Source organism: Amphibalanus amphitrite, unplaced genomic scaffold, assembly GCF_019059575.1.
Source record: "Amphibalanus amphitrite isolate SeventyFive unplaced genomic scaffold, NRLGWU_Aamphi_draft 000304F_arrow, whole genome shotgun sequence".
Lineage (NCBI taxonomy): Eukaryota > Metazoa > Arthropoda > Thecostraca > Balanomorpha > Balanidae > Amphibalanus > Amphibalanus amphitrite.
The window spans coordinates 444,408-469,079 of record NW_024881799.1 but is presented as its reverse complement, the minus strand read 5'-3'; the positions used below and the strand labels follow the sequence as shown (position 1 = coordinate 469,079).

The following is a 24,672-nucleotide window of genomic DNA, read 5'->3' as shown; positions in this document are numbered from 1 at the left end:
GGCGTCACGTCACGCTGACGTAGGGCAAACATGTTATGGCGGGGCGTCAGCTCCGTGACGACAGCGTAACGTACGTGTGACGGGCGGACCGTCACTCTCGCGTGTGACGGCTTGCCGTTGCATGTGACGGTATGACAGTCTGGTTGTTTTCTGCGCTCTTTGAGAGCGGCACAGGCCTAGCGCTGGCTCAGTTGGCTAGCAGACGTCCACTGATGTGGTTGTACACAGACGACGCCGAGCTAAAAACCTTAGAAAGAACGGCGGACTGACATCCTCGTGAAGTGAGAAAGACGGACTGCCTGTCATCCGTTCCGCAACTTCACGAGGCACTACCGAGATCTGCTCGCTGGAGTTCTGAGATTGTCGGCCAGTTTGCCTCACATCTTTGGCTTACGGAACAGTTGGCACTCAGAAAACCTTCCGACTCCCGGCCTCCATTGTTACCAGTCTTGTGCAACGCTTTCCCTTCTGTTCATTCCTTATCGTTTCAAAGAACAGGAACTGTTTTCATTTGGAGCACGATTACGGTTTCATTCCATCATCCTCATGTTTGTACCCGTCTGTAAAAGCGTCTAGCCTTCAGCAAACTGCTCCCAAGAAGCTGTGTGCTGTTTCGTACGTTCGAACTACGCTCGTTCTCGGAGTAATTGTCGCTCCGCCTCAGAGAATTCAACATGCGCTTCAATCTGCACATGATGCTGTTGGTGGCGTTGCTAACAGTAGCGTTCTTCGCCACAAGTTCGCGTGCCGCACCTGCAGAAAAGACCGATGACAAAGTTCCGGAGCCAGGTAAGAGCAAGAGCAAACCAAGGTTGCCCTGTCAATGATGATCGATGGCAGTTTCCCATTCAACTACGTCAACTTCATTCATACTACGTTGTCGTCACTGTAACCCTTTATGCTACAATCGACGCACAATTTCCTCATGAAGCAGCCAAATTGTTTTTGGTGACGATAACTTGGTGTTTCACCAGTTATCCACAGACTGACCTAGCTGACCTGACGACCTTTCTGTCACGCAGAGCCTAAGCCGCCGGTGCGTTTGTATCTGGAAGTCCCGGCGCCTGAGGGGCCACCGGTGCCCTTCATGGGAACAAGGAACTGACACCATTCGACAATCTGGGAGTCTCGCGGACACGGAGGTAATCGGGAGGAAGCAGGAACGCAAAAGGGGCCATCAGACGGTGTTCAAAGCCGAGAAGATGTTAGAATCCTCTATGAATTGAAATAATTTGTATTATCTGCTCCCAGTTGACGTGTGGATGATGATATGTCTATCACATGCTACCGATTGTCCATTATCTCGATTCTGCGGAGTCACGAATAGGATTGATTACTGCTAAGTGAACAGACCGCTGGTCCCAACCCCGCTACGGTCGATAATATAACCCTCGGTCCGCTGTGTCGCTTGCAATGCCGATTATCTGCGCATTGCGGGGCAATGTGTCACTCGCGATACTTTGAAAGTCTCCTGTTTGCTGCACTGTCGTTCAGCTTTTATCGCAAGTCACATGTCATAAACGCCCTAGTGAGACGATCGACAAGCTCCCCTTGTCGGGGAACCGCCGGGGAACACCGCAGTGCCGACATTATGTGAGCGATGTCTTGGTAGGCTATGATCGTGTAAGCGTGTCTGAAGCTCGGCCTGTCGTTGCCTGAAGATGGGCAACGACAGATGGGGCATCTGTCGTTGTTTGCTGTTTATGTGCCTGTCGCCGTTTTCAGGGGCGGTGATGAGTCAGTAAACTTAAAACGGGAGGGGGAAGCGTATGACAAGATGCAAACCAAACGAATTCACACGATGGTGTATTGGCTACAACACAGCCTACTTGGCGAGGTCACGACACGACAGCAAAGACTACAACATCTACAGCACATGGTAACTCTACAACATGGTGTACTTGGCTAACACAGTAGGCAGTTTCAGTTGATGGGAGGGCTAAACATATTCACTGAACAGTGAACACCAACGAGCACATGATAAACATTTAAAGCGCACGAAGATAAAGACAAGAGGGGCAAATTTGGATAGACTTGGAAGTCCGTAGTATCGACAAGTGTATGCGATACTTGTACGGAACCATTGCACAAGGATAGCCAGGTTGAAGCTAAGGATACATGGCATTGCCCTGAGAACGTTTTGGTCGTACAAGAAAACGCTGTGGGAAAGTATAAGTACATGCCGGATTTCAGAACCTTTGAAAGCGGCGAACGGTTGAAGACATTTCATCGCACTCAAGGCTCCACATCGAGGTACCAATGAATGGTCCTATTTTTACATCTCAGCCCGACCACAAATGCATTCAAATTTATCCCTGATATTACTTATTCATGTTTCTACTGAAACATGAACCAACCCGAACGGTTCAACCCGAACGCAACCCGAAGCGGTTCAACCCGAACGCATCGTAATTTGTCATCCACAGAAAGGGGAGAACGGAGGACAGCGTGGCTGCAAAATTTCATCGCTTGTGTTCCAGTTCGCAGTTCACTCTACAGCCAGAGCTTCGGAAAACAGCAATCCTAACTGTGGCATGAATTTGACACAGGTTTTGACACATAAAGTTAAAATGTCAAAAGGAAGGTCTGCAGGAAAAGTCTCTTAATTAATTAAGCAGCCTGGTACGATAAATATCACGCCGTTTGTTCTTAGAGCCATGAACTGATTTAAGCACCAGCATCTGGATTAACAGCAAGAAACATCGAGTCCGTCTACCAGGAGAAATTCCAACAAAGCAGACATACATCTCACATTAACCTACGAAATCATGGTAAAGTAAGTCACAACCAAAATAAATAACCATCAAAGTCCTCTCGCAACCTTCCTTCCTATCCGCCAGAAAATAGACCATTCTGATCACAGATTACACGCACGCGCCTATCCACAGCGAGCCCGCACACAAACACATCGGATCACTAGCGTACAGATCACAGAGAAAGCAACCGACACCACACCTGGCAAAAATCACCAACAGAAAGAGAAGGACGGGTGCCACATCACCAGGACGCTCGTTGTCAACATTCGTTCACATTGCAACGGGATTAGGACGTTTCATCAACAGAGCTACAGCTTTGTAACGGTATACAGTACCATTGATTGCATTGCGGCATATTCCAGCAGTTTTTTTTTTTCAACAATAAGACACAGTGCAAGCTATTATAGCCGACATTTAGCCAACAACCTATGAACACCAATTACTGCCATCAATATCGTCGTTTTGTACATTGATAAGCGCAATTGGACGCCCGTGGGCCTCGAAAACGACATCAATAAATAGCATTTCAGCTTCGAGGGCGGAAAAACGCCCGATTAAAACACGAATTTCCTTAAGCTCCCAAAACAGGGTAAGGGAAGTGCACCACCAATCACCCACAATCATTTGGTGCAACACCAACTCTACAGTTAAAAACACCAAAATAACCACTAAATCACTATCATATGCAACGTGACACTAATTAACACCAGTTACTAGTTACGTCACGATAATAAGCTCTGGTGTACTGGCGGGATAATTATGATCTCCCAAGAACACAACGGCGAGGTCCTCAACCAGCCAGCAGTCCCAAATAATAAGCGCCTAGCAGGCCCCGCTCGTAACTGCGACCAGCAACCAGGCTGACTAAAGGCCAAGGCGACAGGACCCTGTTCGGTGTAACCGCTTCCATATCGTAGTGTAGCATCTTTCCTACCATCCCACCGTCGCTACTAGTTCTCACCTGCGGCTCTTAACTTCTTGTCTCACTTCTTGACTCACCAACTAGGCTACCTTCCTAAGCTACACCTCCAGCCAGGTTAACACATACCCTGTCTCAGCCCAGCGCGACCGGCCAGAGCTCTTACCGCTGCCGACATTACGCCCGTCCAATGGGCGTACTCTACCTACTGGTCTCCAGCGTTATAACTCGTCCATGGAGCCTCCAACGCCGTTCGCCCACGGCTTTGGCACGTGTGCCTCGAGGAGGTAGGTCATCACCGACCTGAGAGAGAGAGGGGGAGGAGTCAGCACAGACGATCGGGGGGGGGGGGGGGGGGTCAAAGTGGGGGTCCGTCAAAGAGCAGAAGCAGATCGGATCCGTGGGTGGTTGTAGCGTCAAGGTCAGGCCAGACATTCCACACCTAAGAGTCTAGTTACAACTGGTGCAATTGCGGAAGATATCAGCGGCAGGTTCTAAGCAATGTTGCGAGGCAACAACATCAACAACGGCAACAATAACAAACATCAACACCGAAGGCGGAGTGTATGTGATTTCACGAAATATATTGATCTACAGAACCCAGAGTTTTGCTGTAGGTTCAGCCTCAGGCAGAGCACTCGAGTGACTCAACACAAAATTATTGCAGTGTGAAACCGTCTGCAAGCAATACATAACACCGCCTTAGACGGCGCTTATCATGTTTTATTGGTAGAAAGGGCATTACTTATCAGCTATTCGTCGGTTCTTGATAGCTTTACCCAAAGCTTTGCCAGGTTATTTGAAGATAGCACATGGTAAGGACTTCTCTTTCTTACGCTGTCGTCTCTCTCTCTCTCTCTCTCTCTCTCTCTCTCTCTCTCTCTCTCTCTCTCTCTCTCTCTCTCTCTCTCTCTCTCTCTCTCTCTCTCTCTCTCTCTCTCTCCCTCTCCCTCTCCCTCTCCCTCTCCCTCTCCCTCTCCCTCTCCCTCTCCCCCTCCCTATCCCCTCTTTCCCACTCACTGATAGTGTATGGTAGCTCCGACCACGACGAACAAATGCCAGACGGCGTGAGCCATCGGCAGGCGGCCGTCCAGCTTGAAGAAAACGACGCCCAGCACGTACACCAGACCGCCGTACTTGAGCTCCGTGACGCCGCTGACGTCAGTCTGACGTCATATAGAGAGGGAGAGAGAGTCGTCAAGCTAGTGCGTACAATACACTGCCGTACTTGAGCTCCGTGATGCCGCTGACGTCATATGTAGAGGGAGAGAGAGAGTCGTCATACATGAATCAAGCTAGTACGTACAATACACTGCCGTACTTGAGCTCCGTGACGCCGCTGACGTCATACAGAGAGAAAACATGACGTCATATATCAGGCTAACACTGCCGTACTCGAGCTCTGTGGCACCGCTCACATCAGTCTGACGTCATATAGAGGAAGTGTAATGTCATATATCAAATTATTAAGCAAGTACACTACGCTACCAGACTCCTTATCTCGGTGACTCCGCATGTTCAAGTGATAGGTGCAATGACAAATTTTGCACATAGACTAATAATGCAGGCGCACATAGAATTATAATGCAGAAGCACCCCACCGAATTCGCAGTTCACAACAGTACGCTCTCTTGTTCCCCGTACTCACCATTTCATAGATGCAGAGCGAGGGTGCTATGGCGATCACCAGGTAGATGAGGGTCTCTAGCCACTTGTACCGCTCGTGGAACAGCTGCTGGTAGAGCACCCCGAGACCGGCCAGGATCCAGATCGCCCACCTGAGGTAGAAGGGGGGGGGGGAGTAAATATGAGGGGGATGGATGACGGGTCTTGTCATGAGTCCGGACACAAATTCAAAATAAGGAGACCAAACCGACCCTGACAGGAGCGAGGAAAGTCAGTGCTGAAAATACGGCTGAAAAAAACACCAGAGGTGTCAACCAAATTGGCCTAAAAAACAAAACATCTTCCGGGCCTGACTCCACCGATGTGTCCCATTGGCCTGGTCTTTGACGTAATATGACCCCACCGGGGATGATTCGAGCTCACTTGAGGTGATCTGACCATGTCACCTAAACTTAGCTGACCCGAGGTGACCTGGCCTTCCGTCTTCCGACCTGAGGTGACCCAACCCTGACCACATAATCTGACCTCACTACAGGACCTAACCTGAACCATCGCTCACCTGAGGTGAACCGACCATCCCGAGTCTGGCACCTCCTTCAGCACCAGCCAGGGTGTGTAGGACGAGGCGATGAAGAAGTAGATGACGCCCCGATCCAGTCGATGGAACACGTCACGCCAAAAGCTGCGGGGACCGCCAGAGGGCAGGGTAAGAGGTGGGGAGAGACGAGAGCGGGACAGAGCAGCGAGAGGTGGGGGGGGGGGAAGGGGGAGAGTGTCAGGGAGAGTCAGTGCGGGGAGAGACGAGAGGAGTGCAGAGTAGCAGAGGGAGGAGAGGGGATGGAAGTAGCGAGACGTGAAACTGCTATCCGGCACAGAGGAAGGCCTGGCTTTCCGGAAGGAAGAGTCAACTATAGGAGAGGTGACAGCAGCAAAGAAGAGCGGGAGGGGGTAGCACAAACAGCCCAGATATGTTAGCCAGCATACAAAGCAAACAGCATTAACTGTAGAGGAAAATAGATAGAGCTCGCTGAATGCTACAGGTCTCGCCAAATGGCATATTCCACATAAATATATAAACATATAGCATGATGGAAGCCATCCGTAACGAGAAAATACGAGAGTAAACAGAATATTCGAAAACAAACAAAACGCAAACATTCTCTTTAAAGTTTAATCTATATATGCGTGCATACAACTGCTGAAAATCGACTAACCAGATAATTTTCATTCATATTTTGCTTAGGTAACTCGTGATTATGCATGTCATCCCTTCATTCCATTTCACCCCATAAGACCTTATGTGGCAAGTTGTGAGTAAATGAAAGCACCTCCATTCAAACAACAGAGCAATCAAAGCCGAAACAAGCATGGCATGATGAACAATCCCAAAGTGAGTGCTCACAAGTTGGCAGGCATAACATTAAAAAGCGTCCAAGAGTAGTAGCAAACTTATTTGAAGGTTAATCAGGGTGCGGGCCATGCCGATTTTCATGAAAGGCAATTGAAAAAGAAACGAGATAGTTACCAACAAGATCAAAAGAGTTATATCACAGAGTCCTGAAATAACACACAGGCAGACATCACAGCCGAAACACGCATTAGTTTTGTTACACCGTCAACCACAACAAAACACTGGCGAGCCACTACAATCGAGCAGCAAATAGCATTACCGTTAAATTGACACAATGATCCCGACTGCTAGTGTTGTACACTCACTTTGCAACGTTACTGTTAAAGAAGAAGCTAGTGAGCGACAAATTTTCTACATTGATATTATCAGACCATTGAAGACTGAAGTACACCACACAACAAAGCAGGCAACACAGATCTAAACATAAACTATCTAAACAAGAAACAAGCGATGAATCTCACCTATCCCGATAGGCGAATGAGATCAGATGGAAGACGGTGGATACGGAGAACAGGAGAATCAACGCCGAGCCGTAGATGACGCTAGCGTAGGCCTCGTAGTACACATCGGATTCTCGGTATAGGCTCAGAGCGAAGAAGATGCTCGGTAGTATCCACACCTGCGAGAAAATAAAATGAACAGAGTCCACGTAAAATGTAATATGCAAAATCATACTACACACTTAACGCAACCAAAGATGCAATGAGTGAAAATAAAGTGATAAACACTATCGACGGATTTCGGAGTGGCAGCGTTCAGCTTGAAATGCACGAAGTCCTATCGAGAGGGAGTCCCTGCTCATCCCCTGGAGTGCACAGCACAATGCTCGATAAGATTCGTATGATGGTGCACAATCAACGAACCCCTGCTGCGTTTAACTCTTCTGACTTGACACCCCAAGCTCCGTCGATGAACCGTTCCTCCGCTGGAAAAAGGGCTTATCAATAACAGGCAATGCCTGAGTGGCCCGATCCAAGAGGCAAAATTCAACCAGAATCCATCCGTAACTTAATCCCATCCGAAGTCTCATAGAGCTTTATCCCGAATCAATATCCGACAAGAGAACTGACCCTACACTTTCTGCTAAGCGTCCCCTCCAACTGCAAACTTTTTCTTTATAATAAACCTAGCTCAAACGTTTTGATAACTGTTTACGGAGCGAGAGCTCACGCTAAGCAGAGCTCGTTTCTTACCCCGACCCCAACCGACCGATCGGGCTATTCCGGGCGATAGGGGAAATTCGGATGCCAAAAATTAGCCCGTCTATCTACTCGCAGACTTGAACTGGTTCCCACCAGACCAACTGCAAACCAGCCCCAGCAGGTGCCTCCTATAGCGAGCGCCGGAGGGCCTAGGGAGGCCCAACGCTATAGGAAATGAAATACGGGACAGAACTAACTACTAAGATACATTTGTGCCTACGAGTCATGTAAAACATGACTCATAAGTGTCTGTAAGACATACCCCATGAGTGATGATGTTGGCAATGTGTTCCACATCGGTCGGCTTGTAGGCTTCTCCGTGACGGCCACGCTCGTTCTTCCATTTGATCCTGCAAAGAGAATGTTGTCAGCGATAAATAAGAGCGGAATAATCGTTATCAATCACTCATGGTGCAGAGCATGAGCATGGCATGACAGTCAAACAATTCTCAAAGAACAGAAATGTTTTGGAGCAAACAAAATCTATATTATTAGTGCCAGGGAAATAATTTAGCTATCACCTGGAAAAGGTTTAGAAATTTCTCTTCTAAGTTCCTGATGAACAAAGGAACAAATTTTGCACCATTCACAAAAATCAAATCAGAACCCATACCTAACCCAAATTACAGTTGACTGTCTAACTTACTGTCTCAAGTTGTGCTTGACATCCAAAAGCCAGTACTGGAGGGTACTTATGCTGTGTCCCTTTACCATGATGTCATGCACCTGCAAAGAAGACACCAAGTAAGACAATATTGGGCATTGGCACCAAACTAACACTGTGTTTGTTCCTCACTGCCCCAGCTGATCAATGAAATAAGTGTGTTCCATTGATACCAGGTTTACATGGGCATGACATTAAAGGGACCCTCCCACCTTCAAAAAAGTTAATGAATTGGCATGAAAGTGACGTCGCTCGGTTCAGAAAGAGCGAAAACGAATATCTACCAAATTTCATCGAAAAATATTCACTGGTTTTCAAGATATTAGACTTTTACGATTGTTTACTTTTTGGGATCTCCGCTGTTCCTAGCGACTTTATTTGAAAGTGCGGCATTTGTTGCGCGCAAAGCAGCATATACCACCGCGTGCTACAAAACGTTTTAGTCAAACATTTAAAAATCGTTAGATATCTGCGCTGACGTCACACATTCAGAGGGGTATTCCTAAGCATTAGCCCCTCTGAATCAAAATGCTGCAATTTTGAAATTCAATATTTCCGATTTAAGGCATTTCTCGATGTTGTGAGTGCCGAAACCGGTAATTGTGAGCCAGGGACCCCTTTTTGGCTATCTCAACTCAAATCTAATGTTAAGGTGGGAGGGTCCCTTTAAAGGGTCTTTTCTCATGGCTCCTCCAACCTCCTATAAGTTCCTCTGACCTCTCATTAAAAAAACTGTTCCCATCAATCCTCTTAACTATAGTTCGTTTTTTTCAAAAGGACTCTGGCTCCAAGTATGTTTTTCGAACAAGCATGTGTTTTAGCGAGCAAAACGGGCAAAAACTGAACCTGAGAAACTCGAACGTTGCCTTATTTTAACATGTGAATTATTCCCGATAAATTACATACGTGCGTTTTCGAACTTAACAAGAGAACAGTGGTGACGTCATGCTGTGGAACTTGCATTGCAATGTAACGTATACTTATCATGGAAAGAACTGCTTACTCGATTCGGGCCTCGTTAACAGTGAAAAACGAGGTTTTTCAAAAATTTGTTGGCAGTTAATGCCTTCGTACTGACATTGGTTGCCAGCTGCCACCAGCGATGTCATCATGATATGCTCATTTTTGAAGACACAATTAACATGTATTTACCGAGCACAATTTGAAATCGATCATTTTTACGGTAAGAAATTCTTAGCCAGACGCTGAAGCTGCCAAAACTCACGTGAGAGCTTCGATAATGAACTTGGAGCCAGCGTCCTTTTAAAAAAAACGAACTATAAATGTTTCTCTCAAGTCTCAATCCCTCTTCTTAACTCCTCCCCCTAATCCCAAATGATTTGTATTTTGGGAGGGGACTAGTCACTAGTGTGAATGTGGAAACATGTTGACACACAATACAAATGTTTATTGCTCATGAGTGATATTTGAGTAACGTGCAAGTCACCGTGGTGCAAACATTACTGGAGATTAGGGGCAATTAGGGGAGCCGTATTTTTAAACAGAAGTTTCCTTAATTTCCGCAAGGCTGTAGGGATCATCTACGCGATTTGTCATCTATGCGATTTGTCGTTTCATGTTGTCATTTTCATTAATTGTCGCCGCTTTATTAATCAATCTGTTACCTGTTGTCAATTGCGCGTCAAGTTTGTTGGCCGGCCTCAACCTTCCTAGTAACCGCTGTGCCATACGCTTTAGAACATATCGTGCAAAGGTCACGGCGGCACCCCTGAGGCGGCCGCTGCCCGTACGTTTACGAGCCCATTGTCGTGACGTCACGCCTGTGAACAAAGGTCACGGTAGGGGCTCTCCCGGCAGCCGGACGGTGACTCATACGTTGAGCTTGTCTCTCGCCGCGCCTGCGGGCATATTGGTAGTACTAGGGACGGCCAGCATATGACCGCGGTTTTCGGCGACATTGTCAATTCGTTTTTCGACTCTGCTGTTCGCTGCAAGACCAATACACATAGAAAACGGCTCGGGCATTTGGAGAAGAGCGGCTACTCTGAGGCGATGGAAGAACACGGAGATTCACACAAACGACCTGACTAGGTTGCACCGGCCACAGTCGACCGAGGTGGGCTTCCGCGCCCTTAAAGACGCCTCTGACTGGCCATTGCGCTGACACCCTGGTCGGACCACGGTCATTGATCGGACCCTGCCACTGGTTCGTGCTCAGGCTGCCTTAGCGGGTAGACCTGCTCGACCAGACGCCCCACTGGTGGGCGAGTGCTCGGTTCCGACTTTCACCGCCGGTCCAACAGCGTTCTGCTGGTTCCCGCCGATCCGGTTACGACACCGCAAGTGCCGTACCGACTCGGGCGTCCCAGGTGGGCGTAACGGTTACCACACCAGTTCGCGACCCCCAGGCTCTGTCAGCCGTCGTACGGCTCTCGGACGGACACTCTAATAGATCAGCCACAGATCAATAGGTTGTCACGGACCGTCCGTCCAGCCACGCGCTACCCACAGCGCAGTACGACAATTGGTGACCCCGACGTGATCTCCGTTGTTCGACCTTAGCCTCTCGTCATGCCCGCGGACAGCGCACAGTCCGGCGCCGCAGCTCAAGACCCAGCCAGCGTTCCAGCTTCAGCCTCCGAGTCAACTCATCGGCCCATGGCTAGCTTCCGGCTACCACCATACTCTCCGGAAGAGCCCGACCTGTGGCTACTGCAGGTGCAGTGCGCTTTCGACGTCAGCGGGGTCGACTCCGACGAGCTGAGGTTTAAGCTCCTCGTCGCAAACCTCCCCGCCAACATCGCCGTCCAGGTCAAGGACGTCATCCGGTCATCTCGGTCTTTTGACGTGCTGTGTGCGGCGCTCCAAGCCCGCCTAGCACAGTCACGCGCCGACCGACTACAAGCCCTGCTCGGCCGCCAGCAGCTCGGCGATCAGAAGCCGACGGCGCTGTTGCGTTCAATGCGCAACGAGCTAGCCGCAGCCGGGGACGCCCCGGTTGATACGGAGCTCTTCCGTACCCTATTTCAACAACGGCTACCGCAGCCCGTCCGTGCTGCCCTCGCCCTCCTGCCAGCCGACAGCACGCTTGACGCACTGGCAGAAGCGGCCGACCGGTATCTGGAAGCTAGCGGACCGGACCCACGGCTATCAGCGATCGCGGCACAGCCGTGCACACAGCCGGCACCGCCCATCGCTGCTGCAGTGACAGCCCCAGCGCCAGCTGCAACCCCTGCGCTGGACACCGTCATCGCCTCCCTGGTCGCTAAGATGGAGCGCCTGGAGGCCAGCAACCGACGACTCGAGGACGTCGTGCGACGCGACCGCAGCCGTTCCCGGCCGCGCCAGGCGTCTCGCCAGTCACGCCGCCCGTCACCGGCTCGTCCTTCAACGCCGCCGCACGACGACACGCTGTGTTGGTACCACCAGCGATTCGGCGCCCAAGCGCGCCGATGCAAGCTGCCGTGCTCCTGGATCGCCTCGGAAAACTGAGGCGCCCCGTGCTGATGGCGCAAAGCACGGGCGCCCCTCCCGCCGCGCCACTCCTCTTCGTGAGGGACACGGAGACGGACCGGCAATTTCTAGTCGACACCGGGGCGCAGGTCAGCGTGCTGCCTCGCCGCTGCCTGCCCAACGGGTCTACGCTGACCCCTGCTCCTGTCGGCCAGCAGCTCGTCGCGGCAAACGGCTCACCGATCGCGGTGCACGGCACCTGCCTGCTGGACGTCACCTTGAGTCAGCAGCACCGCCTGAAACATCGATTCTTCGTCACTGACGTCACCACACCCATCTTGGGCACCGACTTCCTGGCCGCACATCACCTCGTCGTGGACGTTGCCAACCAGCGTCTCCTGCGGGACGGCACCGTCTGCGCCAGCGCCGAGCGGTCAAGGCTGTGCTCCATCGGAGTTCGTCTCGTCCGGGAGCAGGCTGCTGCTCGCTTCGCAGCTGTCCTCGCCCGGTACCCGGATGTGACCTCACCAAAACCTGGACCAACACCGGTGAAGCACAACGTGACGCACCACATCGTCACCAAGGGTCCACCGGTGTACCAGCGGCCACGACGCCTCCCGCCGGAGCGCCTTCAAATCGCACGTGCCGAGTTCAACAAGATGCTCCAGCAAGGCACCATTCGACCGTCCAGCAGCAGCAACAGCGGCAACAGCAGCAGCAGCAGCAGCAGCAGCAGCAGCAGCAGCAACAGCAGCAACAGCAGCAGCAGCAGCAGCAGAGGCAACAGCAGCAATACCGGCTCCTCACTGCGGCTTCCCGGCGAGTTCTTCATCAGCAGCCAAGCCTCAGCAGCATCACCGGCCGGTTTCGTACAAGACCTGAAGCGCGCCATGTCTCAGGTGCGGCCGACACTCCCACGTCCGGTCCAGCGCGCCACGTACGTCCCGACGGCACTCCAGACGGCGACACACGTCTTCGTGCGCAGGGACTGTCACCGCTACCCGCTGGACGCTCCATACGACGGACCGTTCCCGGTTACCGAAAGGACCACCAAAACCATCACCATCGACCGTCGACAGAAAAAGGAAGTCATCAGCATCGACCGGTGTAAGGCCGCCTTCCTGGAGACGCCAGATGAATCCGGTCATCGACAGCCTGACCTGCCGACTGTGCAGCCGCACGGTACTCAGTCCAGCGGCCCGCCGGCCGCGCCACCGCTCAGCAATGAGCCCAGCGGCCCGGAGCTTCTGATCTACGGTGACGCACCAAATCGCCCTGCAGCCGTCGCTCGGGCTGACGCTGCACCATTGCAGCCTCAGCCGATACTACGGACGACCCGCTCCGGCCGCGTCATACGACCTCCGGTAAGATATCGCCATGTCACTTTTGTCCGCGACATGTCTGGCGAGGGGGTACTGTAGGGATCATCTACGCGATTTGTCATCTATGCGATTTGTCATTTCATGTTGTCATTTTCATTAATTGTCGCCGCTTTATTAATCAATCTGTTACCTGTTGTCAATTGCGCGTCAAGTTTGTTGGCCGGCCTCAACCTTCCTAGTAACCGCTGTGCCATACGCTTTAGAACATATCGTGCAAAGGTCACGGCGGCACCCCTGAGGCGGCCGCTGCCCGTACGTTTACGAGCCCATTGTCGTGACGTCACGCCTGTGAACAAAGGTCACGGTAGGGGCTCTCCCGGCAGCCGGACGGTGACTCATACGTTGAGCTTGTCTCTCGCCGCGCCTGCGGGCATATTGGTAGTACTAGGGACGGCCAGCATATGACCGCGGTTTTCGGCGACATTGTCAATTCGTTTTTCGACTCTGCTGTTCGCTGCAAGACCAATACACATAGAAAACGGCTCGGGCATTTGGAGAAGAGCGGCTACTCTGAGGCGATGGAAGAACACGGAGATTCACACAAACGACCTGACTAGGTTGCACCGGCCACAGTCGACCGAGGTGGGCTTCCGCGCCCTTAAAGACGCCTCTGACTGGCCATTGCGCTGACACCCTGGTCGGACCACGGTCATTGATCGGACCCTGCCACTGGTTCGTGCTCAGGCTGCCTTAGCGGGTAGACCTGCTCGACCAGACGCCCCACTGGTGGGCGAGTGCTCGGTTCCGACTTTCACCGCCGGTCCAACAGCGTTCTGCTGGTTCCCGCCGATCCGGTTACGACACCGCAAGTGCCGTACCGACTCGGGCGTCCCAGGTGGGCGTAACGGTTACCACACCAGTTCGCGACCCCCAGGCTCTGTCAGCCGTCGTACGGCTCTCGGACGGACACTCTAATAGATCAGCCACAGATCAATAGGTTGTCACGGACCGTCCGTCCAGCCACGCGCTACCCACAGCGCAGTACGACAAGGCGTCCTTTGGGTACATTTGCATCCATTTGCATGTGTACTTTCGGGATTTGTTTACAAATGTGATGGGTAACGGCGCAGCGTAACCGCAGGTTGTTTGAAAAGACAAACACTATTCGTTAGAATTGTGTTTTTCTATTGAAAAACAACCGGAGCGGTCCTTCTCCGGGCTATGTTTGGCATGGTTGGCAGCGAATTGGGGCCTAAACGCGTCGCTCAATCTTCGTAAAAATTTCAGGGTACGGGCTCCCGGCGGTGATCTACCTGATGGCACCGGTCGCTACTCGCTCAGAAATCTTTTGCGCGTGGCACGTGCAATTCCATTTTTCCCATAGTAAGTCAATGGGGCTTTGAGACACTTTTTGCGCGATCGCGAATGGCGGAAAAAATAGCCGTAGAAGGGGTGGTTTGGTTCCCACCGTCTCGTAGCCCACACGTTCAGGTGCACGCCCGTGTGCGCGGTGTACCCGTCAGAACTCATTAACTTGAGCTGCACGACTTTGAAGTTGAACTTTTTTCGCTCCCCATGTAAAGTCAATGGGCGTTTTTGCAGAGACATTTTCATTCGCTCATTGTACAAAATTATATGATACGATTTTGTTTAAACTTGCAGGACTTGTTGAGAACAGGTCGCAGAACATGTTGTGATGCTTCTTTAAGCTGTGCAAATTCGTTTCTTCTTTTTAACCTCGTTTAAAAAAGAAAAAATTTAACATGGAAAGTCAATGGGAGCGTCTTTGTTGCTTAATAACTTTTTACAGTTGAGATATATTTAAGTGAAAAGTTGATAGGTTATACAAATTTTGATGCTCTTTCCAGTGATATAGAACGTCATTGCACGTTGTGCCGTTTTCGAGAAATTTAGTAAAAAAGCACGACATTACCGAGATTTGAGCTCACACCTATTATGGCCTTGGCTCAGACAGTATACGAACAGGTGACAGGGATACCTCCCATAGAAGGATGCGACACGAATTTAATGCTAAATATTAGCGGCCGGCCGCCGTGGGGACGTTTTTGCACGACTTATATCTCCGCAGCCACTGGACCGATACACTTGCGGTTTTTTGTGTGGGGTAGGGTATACCCTTCTTACAAGTATTTTACTATGCACGATGCATGCGGGTGACCCCTACTGCACGTGACACGTGTACAGCGGAGAGGTGTCACTTTTGTTGTAATGACAATACCACGGTAATTCCTGAGGAGATTCTGCTGAAACTACACAAGGATGTAGGCACACACTGGGCCATGCCTTTCCATGTGCTACGGCTGGGGTGCAACTGCACGTGCGCGCGTGCAGGGCGACGCTTCCAGATCTCGAGAACGGCCTGGCCGATTGAGTTCAAATTTGGTACACCGCTAGAGACCGGTTAGTAGGGTGCCGTGCACAAGTCAGATGGATCCATTTTGCACGTGCGCACGTGCAGGCTGACGCTTCCATAGCTAAAGACTGGCTGGACCGACTGTGCTCAAATTTGGCATACCACTAGAGACTGGGTAGTAGGGTGCTGTGAACAAGTCAGTTAGTATGTATTTTCATGTGCCACGGATGGGGTGCAGCTGCACGTGCGCACGTGTAGGGGTCGCTTCCATATCTTGAAAACGGCTTGGCCGATTGAGCTCAAATTTGGTACACCGCTAGAGACCGGCGGATAGGGTGCCGTGCACAACTCAATAGGGACCCAGCTTGCACGTGCGCACGTGCAGAGTGGAGCTTCCAGATCTCGAAAACGGCTGCCGATTGCACTCAAATTTGGCACACCGCTATAGACCGGCAAATAGGGTGCCGTGCACGTCAGTTTGTAGCACACCCACTCCGGTCTGCACGTGCAATGCTCGTCCTCTCGTTTGGCGGCGGGCGTTTTTGCTGCGCTTACAAAGGTGCTTGCTCAAACAACCTGCGGTCCCGCGATGCGGAGCCCAGCATCGCAGATGCTGGTAGCGGCGTGCCTTCTTCACAAAAAGTATAAATGACTTGATTTCATTGGAAAAGTGAAGTATCTTATTGGCAGTCTATCATTTGCGAGAAGTTGTGGCATTCGTTGGATATTTTATTTATGATTTTATTCAAAATTATCGAAAATTGTAACAAGTACTTGTAAAAATATTTCTTGAACCCAGCACTATACTATTTTCTACAAATATAGCGTGACTGTTTCATTTTATGGCCTCACTTTTTCAATAAGCGCATGATTACGCAAGGCCGGCCAGTGGCAAGGCGGCAAGGCCAGAAAACGGGAGAAATTTTGAGAAAAAAAAACAATTGGTGAGTAAAGGCTTGCTTGCTGAATAAGTTATGTGGCAGCTGATTATAAAATATGTTATTGATTCTGCTGATGCTCTCCACCTTTGTTTTGGTCTCGCGTTGGTGCTTATTTCAATGTGGCCTTTGACAAATGTCCAGCCTGCTTATATATTACTGGATTTTGAATTATTTTGGTGCTTTACCGTTAAGTGCTTTGTGATGCTTATTTTAATTTATATAAATGTGCTTGGAGGGGCTTTTAAGAAGAGTTACAGGCTCAGGCTCAGTTTATATTTGTATTTTAAGTCCTCTCGTTCTTATTTTTGTAGACGATTCTGCGCCAGCACAGTTCCGCCTTAATAAGGCCAGGGCTTGTGCTGCACTGGCAGAGTGCCCCTACACTTATGAGGTCTATTCCAGTATTTCCAGATCACCATACTTTGCAGTATGGTGTCATACTTTACTAGAACCACAGCCCTTAATTGCCAAATTATTCTTTATGGTCATTGTACTGTACCTACCTACTGTTTCATGTCTTGCCCCACTTCTTTACTCATTGAATAGTTCTATGACTGACTCCTATTTTTCATCAGGTATGTGAGCCATGTCAGGTGGTCTACTGGCCCCAAGGGGCCTTTCATGCTTCAGAGTGGGACACCACCCCAGTCTTCTGCTCATAGCAAGCAGGGGGCATTCACATAAGGTCACTCTGAGGTGTTTTAGCCTTGGAAGACAGCAGCAGATGGTGAGTGATACTGGTGATTCTAATGTTTACAAATGTGCTGCAAAAGTTTAAGTTTGTGTTCCTACTAAGTAGATCAGAGGGACAGGGCTGTGATGGAATTAAGGAATGTATACAATATAACTGACACAATATGTTTTGAAATTTGATATAACATTGTTTTCACTTGCCTGATGTTTCTGGCCACCGGTGTTGTTTACCTTCATCTGTGGATCATCATAGATTCTGTTAAGTGACTTACCCAGACCCCAATTCCCAAACTGCAAAGCAGGATAACAGATTCCATGTGCCATATCAGCAGGGGACCAGGATGAAACATTAGCATAGGTGGGCACAGTTTATCAAAATTGTAACTTAATCACTGGTTCTTTCATTACCATGGGTTAGTGCTTTATTTGGCACATCAGCAAGTCACCAACTACAGCCTTGGCATGGTTATCTGGGACAAGGGATCTGCAGGTAGGGACGAGTGACGACGGACGTTTCCAAGACCGGTGTACTGGATCGTCAATCGAAGGCCGGCGGTATCGCTTGGGGCAGATAGCGCTCGAATACGCCCTAAAATACGTATTTCGCCGTTCAATTGTCACAAAAGCTACACAAAATTGCTGGACCAACTTGTTCGGATAGGTTACCAATGTTACGGAGGATCGGAGGAGCTAAAGAACCGACTAAAGAACCGACCGTGTCCAGTCGTGAGGGCACGTTAAACGTTCGAACAAAATTCTGCCATACAACTGGAATTGCGCGATCGGGTGGTGGGGTCAGGGTCAGCACAACAAGCTATGCTTAGTGCGGGCTCTGACTTCTCAAATCCGCCCATTCAACCCGGACTAAATTTATAAAAAAAAACTAAACTGTACCATTGTCACCTCTCCTTCCCTCACCGCAGGCTCTTCGACTGCTCCTCGGCCGCACTGGCCTCACATCGGGCATCACACCATGTGTGGCCGTCCTACCTACACACGCGGGCACTCAGGCGGCCCGTGTCAGCACCTTCAGCGCGCTATGGTCGTCTGAGCGAGGCCCCCAGCGCAGCCGGCCGCCGGTGTCTGATCTGGTGGTGAAACCCAGAGACCTGGACTGGCGGAGCACGGCGCTCGACTGGTCCAGTCTGCACCGACGGTACATGGAGCTGGCCAAAGTCCGGCTCACTGGTAAGTTTTCACTAAATATACCCTGGGTGAGTTGTAGTGGACTAGCGAGAGACTACGATAGCTGGTTAGTCGATGTATTGATACCTGTCCATCCGTGGTTGACCAAACCTTTACCACTCCCGTTACTCGTTATTCGCACAGCGCCTCCGTCGTCAGTCGTCACGTCATCCTGCTACGTCCTCGCACGTTTTAGTCCGTCTTCGTCGCAAATCCGCCCGCTCTGCCACCAAACCCAAAGCGTTCTCATCGAATCTCACATACCATCATTTTTTCCACGTCTCTCATCAACCCTCAAGTTTCTCATCAAACCTCTCACGTTGCACCAATCTTCACGTCTCACCAATCAACACGTCCCTCACCTGCAATCATCTCGCGTTTGTCACCAATTCCCTAACGTCTCTCACCCTCTCACCTCTCCAGGTCTGGTGGTGGTGACAGCCATGGCCGGCTACGCCATGGCCCCGGGCGCCTTCTCTGGTACGACACTAGCCCTGGTGGCCGGGGGTACCCTGCTGACATCCTCTGCCGCCAACACTGTGAACCAGTGGCTGGAGGTACCGTACGACAGTCAGATGGCGCGCACGGCTGCCCGGCCCCTGGTCAGGGGGCACGTCAGGTGAGACATGGGGAAGGAAAGCGCGGGGCAGACTGCTCTGACCGGCTCAGGGACATGTCAGGTGAGGCTGGGAGAGGGGTGGGACTGGTAGGTAACGGTCACGTCAGGGGAAGTATGTGGAGGATGGGTGCGGTATGAAGACTGGCCGCCGGTCAGATCAGGGTTTCGGGGTATGTTGAAGCTCGGAAAGGACCACGGGCATGGAAGGTTTATGATTGCTCAATGCAGCTTACATCTGTGATATTTGTTCTGTATTCGTTTGTATGACAAGTTCCTCGTTGATACAGTTACTTTTTGAGGACAGTTTCAACTTTCACAGTGATGTAATATAGCCATAGTGTAATCTATATTACTATTTGAGGTGACGTAGTTTCTGTCTGTAACCGAGGTCGCGACATGGTGCTACATAGCGCGGGTTACAGATCACACCGTTGCACCTACCGCGCTGAAATTTGCGCAAGTTATAGAACAAGGATGGACAACGTGCCTTTGAGCGGTCTCGGCTCGATCGGATCGATAGCGAACGCGTGGCGCGTGCCCAAAAAGTGCAAATTCGCGTCATAGACTTTACATGTATAAATCGGCTGGCAAAAACGGGCGAAAATGGCTAAATTTGCCCGACACGGGTCCGTTCCCCGTGCAATATCTCGGTAGCCGTGCGCCCGATCGGCACGGGGAAAACAGCATCGTGTAGAGAATCGAACGGGCAATCGAATAGTGTGCGGTGCAGGGGTGGCACGCGCCACGTGCAAGTGTGAGGGCAATTTCATTTCAAAAAGTGCCATTTTAAACGGATTTTGGATTTTATTTTATTTTTCCGTGACCATCAGACTGATAGAGTTGAAACAACGTCAATTGGCAAGAGAAATGTACCGCCTCTCATGGAAAAATTGTGAACAGCTAATTGATCAAAAACAATGTGGAAAAAATCGCTGAATTAAATGGTATTTGTCCATAATGTGCCACTAAAAAGTTACACGGGATTTGCTGCTTAACCTGATACGCTTGACAATTGAAAATGCTATCATTAGAAAGAGCATTCAATTCTCTCCAAGATCCAATCATCACGTTTGCATGACAAGCAACAGTATTCTTAAAAAATATAAATGTTTTAAACCTCTGCAAAACGATTTTTAGCGAAAATTATCTACGCCTTTCATTTGTCTTAAAACTACGCACCTCAATTATAAAGCACATTTGACAGATTCTGAAGTGGAAAGCATGCTTATCAGACACGGGCACCTCGATGCAGTGGATATTTTTTCCACAAACCAAAACGTTTAGCCGTCAAAAAGCAATCGACCGAAATGGATAGATAACCCAACCGACACAAGAACAACCGAACACCCGCCGATCGAAAATATCCCTTTTCGCGTTGCGGAGCACGCGGGTCACCCTAGTAAATAACTATTTATTACACTGTCACTATGGATTACACTATTAGATATTATATTTATTAAATATATATTAGATATTATATTATAATATATTATATTTATTACACTACTAGAGGGACAGCATTACGCGCAGCGTAAAGAGGGACAGCATTACGCGCAGCGTAATGAATCAATTTTCAATAAAATCGGCCCAGTAGCGGCCGAGTTATGGCCAGGATAAATTTGGCGTCTCCTCCTGGCCGGCGGTGCTCTGTTCCGATATTCATTGCCAAAGGTCAGTGACCTTCCGGCTCTGATTTCGCTCAGTTTTGCAAGCGAGGAAACTGAGGCTAATGCGCGTGCTCTCTGATCGGCGACGGCCGCGGCCCAAAATCCCGCAAAGATGCGCCCGCCACGTGCAAACCGGCGAGCGCACCCCCACCAAAATTTAATACGACAAACAGATGCAGGCGTCCGACTTAAGTCCAAAATTTCACCCGCGTAGCCCGCACCGTTCCGGAGCAATAGCCCGCCAAGCGTGACTGACGCGTTACATACATACATACATACATACATACATACGTACAGACGTTTTGATTTTTATATATGTGAATTACACTATGGATATTTATTACACTATGATATAGCAACAGTCGATCAACTGTGAATTTGTATGGGCTCGATAGTAGGTACCTACCCGTCTCTCTGGATACTAGCGTGTTACATAACATGTACGGCCCTCCAGGTACCCCAGGAGTGGTTGGTTGCTAACATCACAATAATCGATCTGTATTGATGAATACATCTAATGGCTGTTGAAAACCATTGCCGAAGTGTTGGCACGAGCCATCTTCTCATTTCTATCGAGTCATTTTACTGGACTGGCCCTGTCATTCAAAATTATTGTACCAAAAACACATCGGCTAACCAACCACTCTTTTGCTGAAGGGCCGTACTTTGCTCCCACACCCAGGATTGCGGAGTCCATAGGTTTTTGGTGACTCCTACTCCAACTCCGACTTTAAATAATCAACCCCGACTCCGACCCCGGGAAGAGTTGTCGACTCCGACCGACTCCGACTCTACAACCATGGCGGGTCTGTAGAGTCGATGAGTTTCTGTGACTCCGACTCCGGCTCCGGGCAGAACTGTCGACTCCGACCGACTCCGACTCCGCAGCCCTGAGTCACTCTCCCCCCTCTCCCCGCCAGTCCGCTGCACGCCGTGACGCTGGCCGGCGTGTGTGTCTCCTCCGGGGTCGGCCTGCTGTACCTGGCCAGTCCGCTGGCGGCGGCCCTGGGCGCGGCCAACTTCCTCCTCTACACGGCCGTGTACACACCGCTGAAGAGGGTCACCATCGCCAATACGTGGGTCGGAGCTGTCGGTGAGTGCAGTGAAGGGAGAGGAGCGGATGGTAGGCTATTGGTGAAGGTGGCAAGGAATGAATCATAAAAATGCTCTTTTCTTTCGTTGTGAAAACGTAGAATGTATTTCAAAAATATGTGTGCATACTGATTTCAGAGTTCATGCTGTAGGTTCAAAATTTGTAGCTATTCTTTGAGTTCAATATTGCTCGATGACAGCGGATTTCTAGCCAATAAGCCGGGGTCCTACGTATCTTTATACCAGCTTTATCTTTGTTTCATGAGTGTGAAGACCACCATGTCATTATCCCAACCACCTGTCTTTTCACTCTCTCACTAACCCCCCTGCTCCCTGCAGTGGGCGGCGTGCCGCCTCTGATGGGCTGGGCTGCCGCCACCGGCTCTTTGGCCCCTGGCGCTTGGCTGCTCGCCGGTCTGCTGTACGCCTGGCAGTTCCCGCACTTTAACGCGCTCTCGTGGAACCTGCGCAAGGACTACGCGCGCGCCGGCTACCGCATCATGGCTGTCACACACCCCGGTAAGATGTGTGAGAGGATAATGTGAGATGTTTGGTTTACTACCTGGAATGGTGCTGCTTAATTATTAAATGCATAGATAACACGAATTCATAATTTTAACATGATTCATCTTATCTATGTCCAATGCAATCTTCAAACATCAGAAAGCGTAAAGCTGCCAACTTGGATTATTATATTTGGGAATCATGCCTGACCTGACCTATGTGGCGTTTTCCCCCACAGACCTGACCCGCCGCGTGGCGCTGCGGTACAGTCTGATGTTGGCCGCCCTTCCGTTTGTGACGTCAGCGTGTGACGTCACCTCGTGGATGTACGCCGTCGACTCGCTGCCCGTCAACGCGTACCTCGTGTATCTGGGTATGTGCGCTGTCAATAGGGAATAGCTTGAATTGGCTGGGGCTCAAAGTTCTGGTCCGGCTAGGATGATAACCGTATATTTTTTTATAATGTTTGGTAATTTTAGAGGGCTCAAATGTTTGTTTGGTGCATGAACTATCTTTTTTATATTTGCAATGCATCTGAAAGTATTCACTATGCATTTCAGGTAGCAATGCTTGTAATAGGTTCTCATGTGTGAAGCCATCGGCGAAACATTAGCTAAGGGTGCAGTTCGCTCAGTTCGAAAAGCTTCGTCATAATTCTACTTTTAGAGATCATCATAGCTCATGTCTCTTTTCTCCTCAACGTATTCCTTTTTCCTGGCATCCTTCATATTCCCTATAATGGGGTATTTTGTAATATTGAGCCCACCCCTATCCAAAACTATCGCTTTGCTATAAATCTTAACACCTCTCCGCCGTCACCCGCAGCGTGGAGGTTCTCCCGTGATCGGGACAGCGGCTCGGCGCGCCGTCTGACCCGCTTCAGCTACGTCCAGCTGACGGCCGGTCTGATCCTGATGTTGCTGGCCAAGCAGCACTACCACCTCTCTGAACCCGAGCCGGAGGCTGAGGCGGGGGCGGTGACAGCGGCGGCAGGCGCGGAGAGAAGAGGCAGGGGAAAGATGGCTGACTGGTGCATCGGCGAGCCGCTTCTGCAAAGAGGATGGGGCCTAGGAGGGATCCTTGCGGTAGCCGAGAGAGAGGAAGGAGGACGCGAGAATGTGTCCTCGCGAGAGGAACGCGTGTCCTCGTCTGCTGTTGGAGCGGAGGAAGAGAGCTCATCTCCCAGAGATGGTCTGGTATTGTTGAAGGAGGCTGATCTAGCACATGAGGACGATGCTGTTATCAGCGAGGACCGCGTCGTTCCGCCTTCCTCCGAACGCCCTCCATCACAGGACGTAGCCACGTAGCAAAAAGTAGTCGGCATTACTAGTGTGGTTTCTGATAACCGGTTTTTCGTGGCACTTGTCTAGTCCCAGTAGCTGCCGTCCTGGCTTGGGAGTGTCATAATATCGACATATCACCTCGGTTCTGCCCTGGGTGTTCAGATCCCCACCGGATGGATGGAGCGCTGTGGATGTCTAAACGGGTGATGATTGTTGAATAGATGTCGCTAGAGATGTATATAGACGGCGCTAGTATCGCGCTGCGGCTGCACGATGTGACATGACAAGGATGCAGCGATGTGCGGGGGAGTGTGTTTACCAAAACGTGTAATGTATGTATTGTACATAGTTTGTTTTCGTCCCCCAAGTGGTAAATATTGATTGATGCGAGTGTTTGATGGGTCTTTTAAGTACGAGCTGTTTGACGATCCATACCGTGGATCATGATGCCTCAAGATATTGATTGCATTTTTTGGCTTATTTTGGATATCCGTGACATTTGACTGGTACTTGCGAAAAAAGACACTTTTACCATTGTTTGTCAATGTCATTCGTCGTTTCTGACAGAATGTAGCAGTGAAACATTTTGTGTAAGCTGGCCATATGACCTCATAAAAATGCACAATACGTTGGTTCCTTCAAAGATGCTTGCTGTCGCTGGTGGACTCATGCTTCAGAAATCGACCATCCCTATGAATGAAATGTCGAGTGAGATGTGTATGTTGACGCAGCGATTGGTGACTGTTGCGTTGAATGGAAATAAATAAACGCAAAGAACCCACGCCAGCCAGATTACGCTACCGTCTCCATTCTCAGCAACGGCGAAGTGAGGTACAGTGGCTGCGTATTGTAGGAGACAATTCTGTTAGGTCATCACAGCAGGAGAGGGATTATTACGGAGCGAGCGAAGCGAGCGGAGTCTTACGTAAAATAACGGAAATTTCTGAGTATGAGCGGCCGGCCGGCCGGCCGTGGTCACGATTCTGCGACGCTTATATCT

At 50.1% G+C, this 24,672-nt stretch overlaps 2 protein-coding genes and 1 long non-coding RNA gene across 4 annotated transcripts; 2 read left to right on the top strand and 1 right to left on the bottom strand.

Moving 5' to 3' along the window:
* The first annotated feature begins 185 nt into the window (after window positions 1-185).
* Window positions 186-1,402, top strand: LOC122387957. The gene is made up of 2 exons (XR_006257714.1): window positions 186-789; window positions 1,023-1,402. It is a non-coding gene; the product is annotated as an uncharacterized LOC122387957 (long non-coding RNA).
* A 391-nt stretch (window positions 1,403-1,793) lies between these two features.
* LOC122387956 (monocyte to macrophage differentiation factor 2-like) lies at window positions 1,794-8,890 on the bottom strand. The gene is made up of 8 exons (XM_043378664.1): window positions 8,887-8,890; window positions 8,561-8,640; window positions 8,177-8,264; window positions 7,174-7,331; window positions 5,861-5,983; window positions 5,324-5,453; window positions 4,696-4,841; window positions 1,794-3,978 (listed from the first exon to the last, which is right to left on the bottom strand). Exons 2-8 carry the CDS (start codon window positions 8,626-8,628, stop codon window positions 3,897-3,899), a joined length of 795 nt encoding a protein of 264 aa, XP_043234599.1. The 5' UTR covers window positions 8,629-8,640; window positions 8,887-8,890; the 3' UTR covers window positions 1,794-3,896.
* A 7,491-nt stretch (window positions 8,891-16,381) lies between these two features.
* LOC122387961 (protoheme IX farnesyltransferase, mitochondrial-like) lies at window positions 16,382-24,453 on the top strand. Of its 2 annotated transcripts, none has more exons than XM_043378668.1 (8): window positions 16,382-16,632; window positions 17,205-17,356; window positions 18,246-18,510; window positions 18,931-19,126; window positions 21,714-21,886; window positions 22,225-22,404; window positions 22,628-22,762; window positions 23,215-24,453. In XM_043378668.1, the coding sequence occupies exons 2-8, from the start codon at window positions 17,216-17,218 to the stop codon at window positions 23,694-23,696; spliced, it is 1,572 nt and encodes a 523-aa protein (XP_043234603.1). In that variant the 5' UTR covers window positions 16,382-16,632; window positions 17,205-17,215; the 3' UTR covers window positions 23,697-24,453. The 2 variants fall into 2 exon arrangements, with proteins under 2 accessions (XP_043234603.1, XP_043234604.1); XM_043378669.1 differs by lacking the exon at window positions 16,382-16,632 and adding an exon at window positions 16,702-16,723.
* Window positions 24,454-24,672: the final 219 nt, after the last annotated feature.

Bases quoted from the DNA above. Each gene is read 5' to 3' on its own strand.
- LOC122387956 (XM_043378664.1), bottom strand. From the start codon at position 8,628: ATGGTAAAGGGACACAGCATAAGTACCCTCCAGTACTGGCTTTTGGAT. The intron at 7,332-8,176 runs GTATGTCTTACA...ATTTTCTCGCAG, and splicing joins CCAACATCATCACTCATGGG to GTGTGGATACTACCGAGCAT. The intron at 3,979-4,695 runs GTGAGTGGGAAA...TCTCTCTCTCAG, and splicing joins GGAGCTACCATACACTATCA to GTCGGTGATGACCTACCTCC.
- LOC122387961 (XM_043378668.1), top strand. From the start codon at position 17,216: ATGTCAGGTGGTCTACTGGCCCCAAGGGGCCTTTCATGCTTCAGAGTG. The intron at 17,357-18,245 runs GTGAGTGATACT...CCCTCACCGCAG, and splicing joins TTGGAAGACAGCAGCAGATG to GCTCTTCGACTGCTCCTCGG. The intron at 22,405-22,627 runs GTAAGATGTGTG...TTTCCCCCACAG, and splicing joins CATGGCTGTCACACACCCCG to ACCTGACCCGCCGCGTGGCG.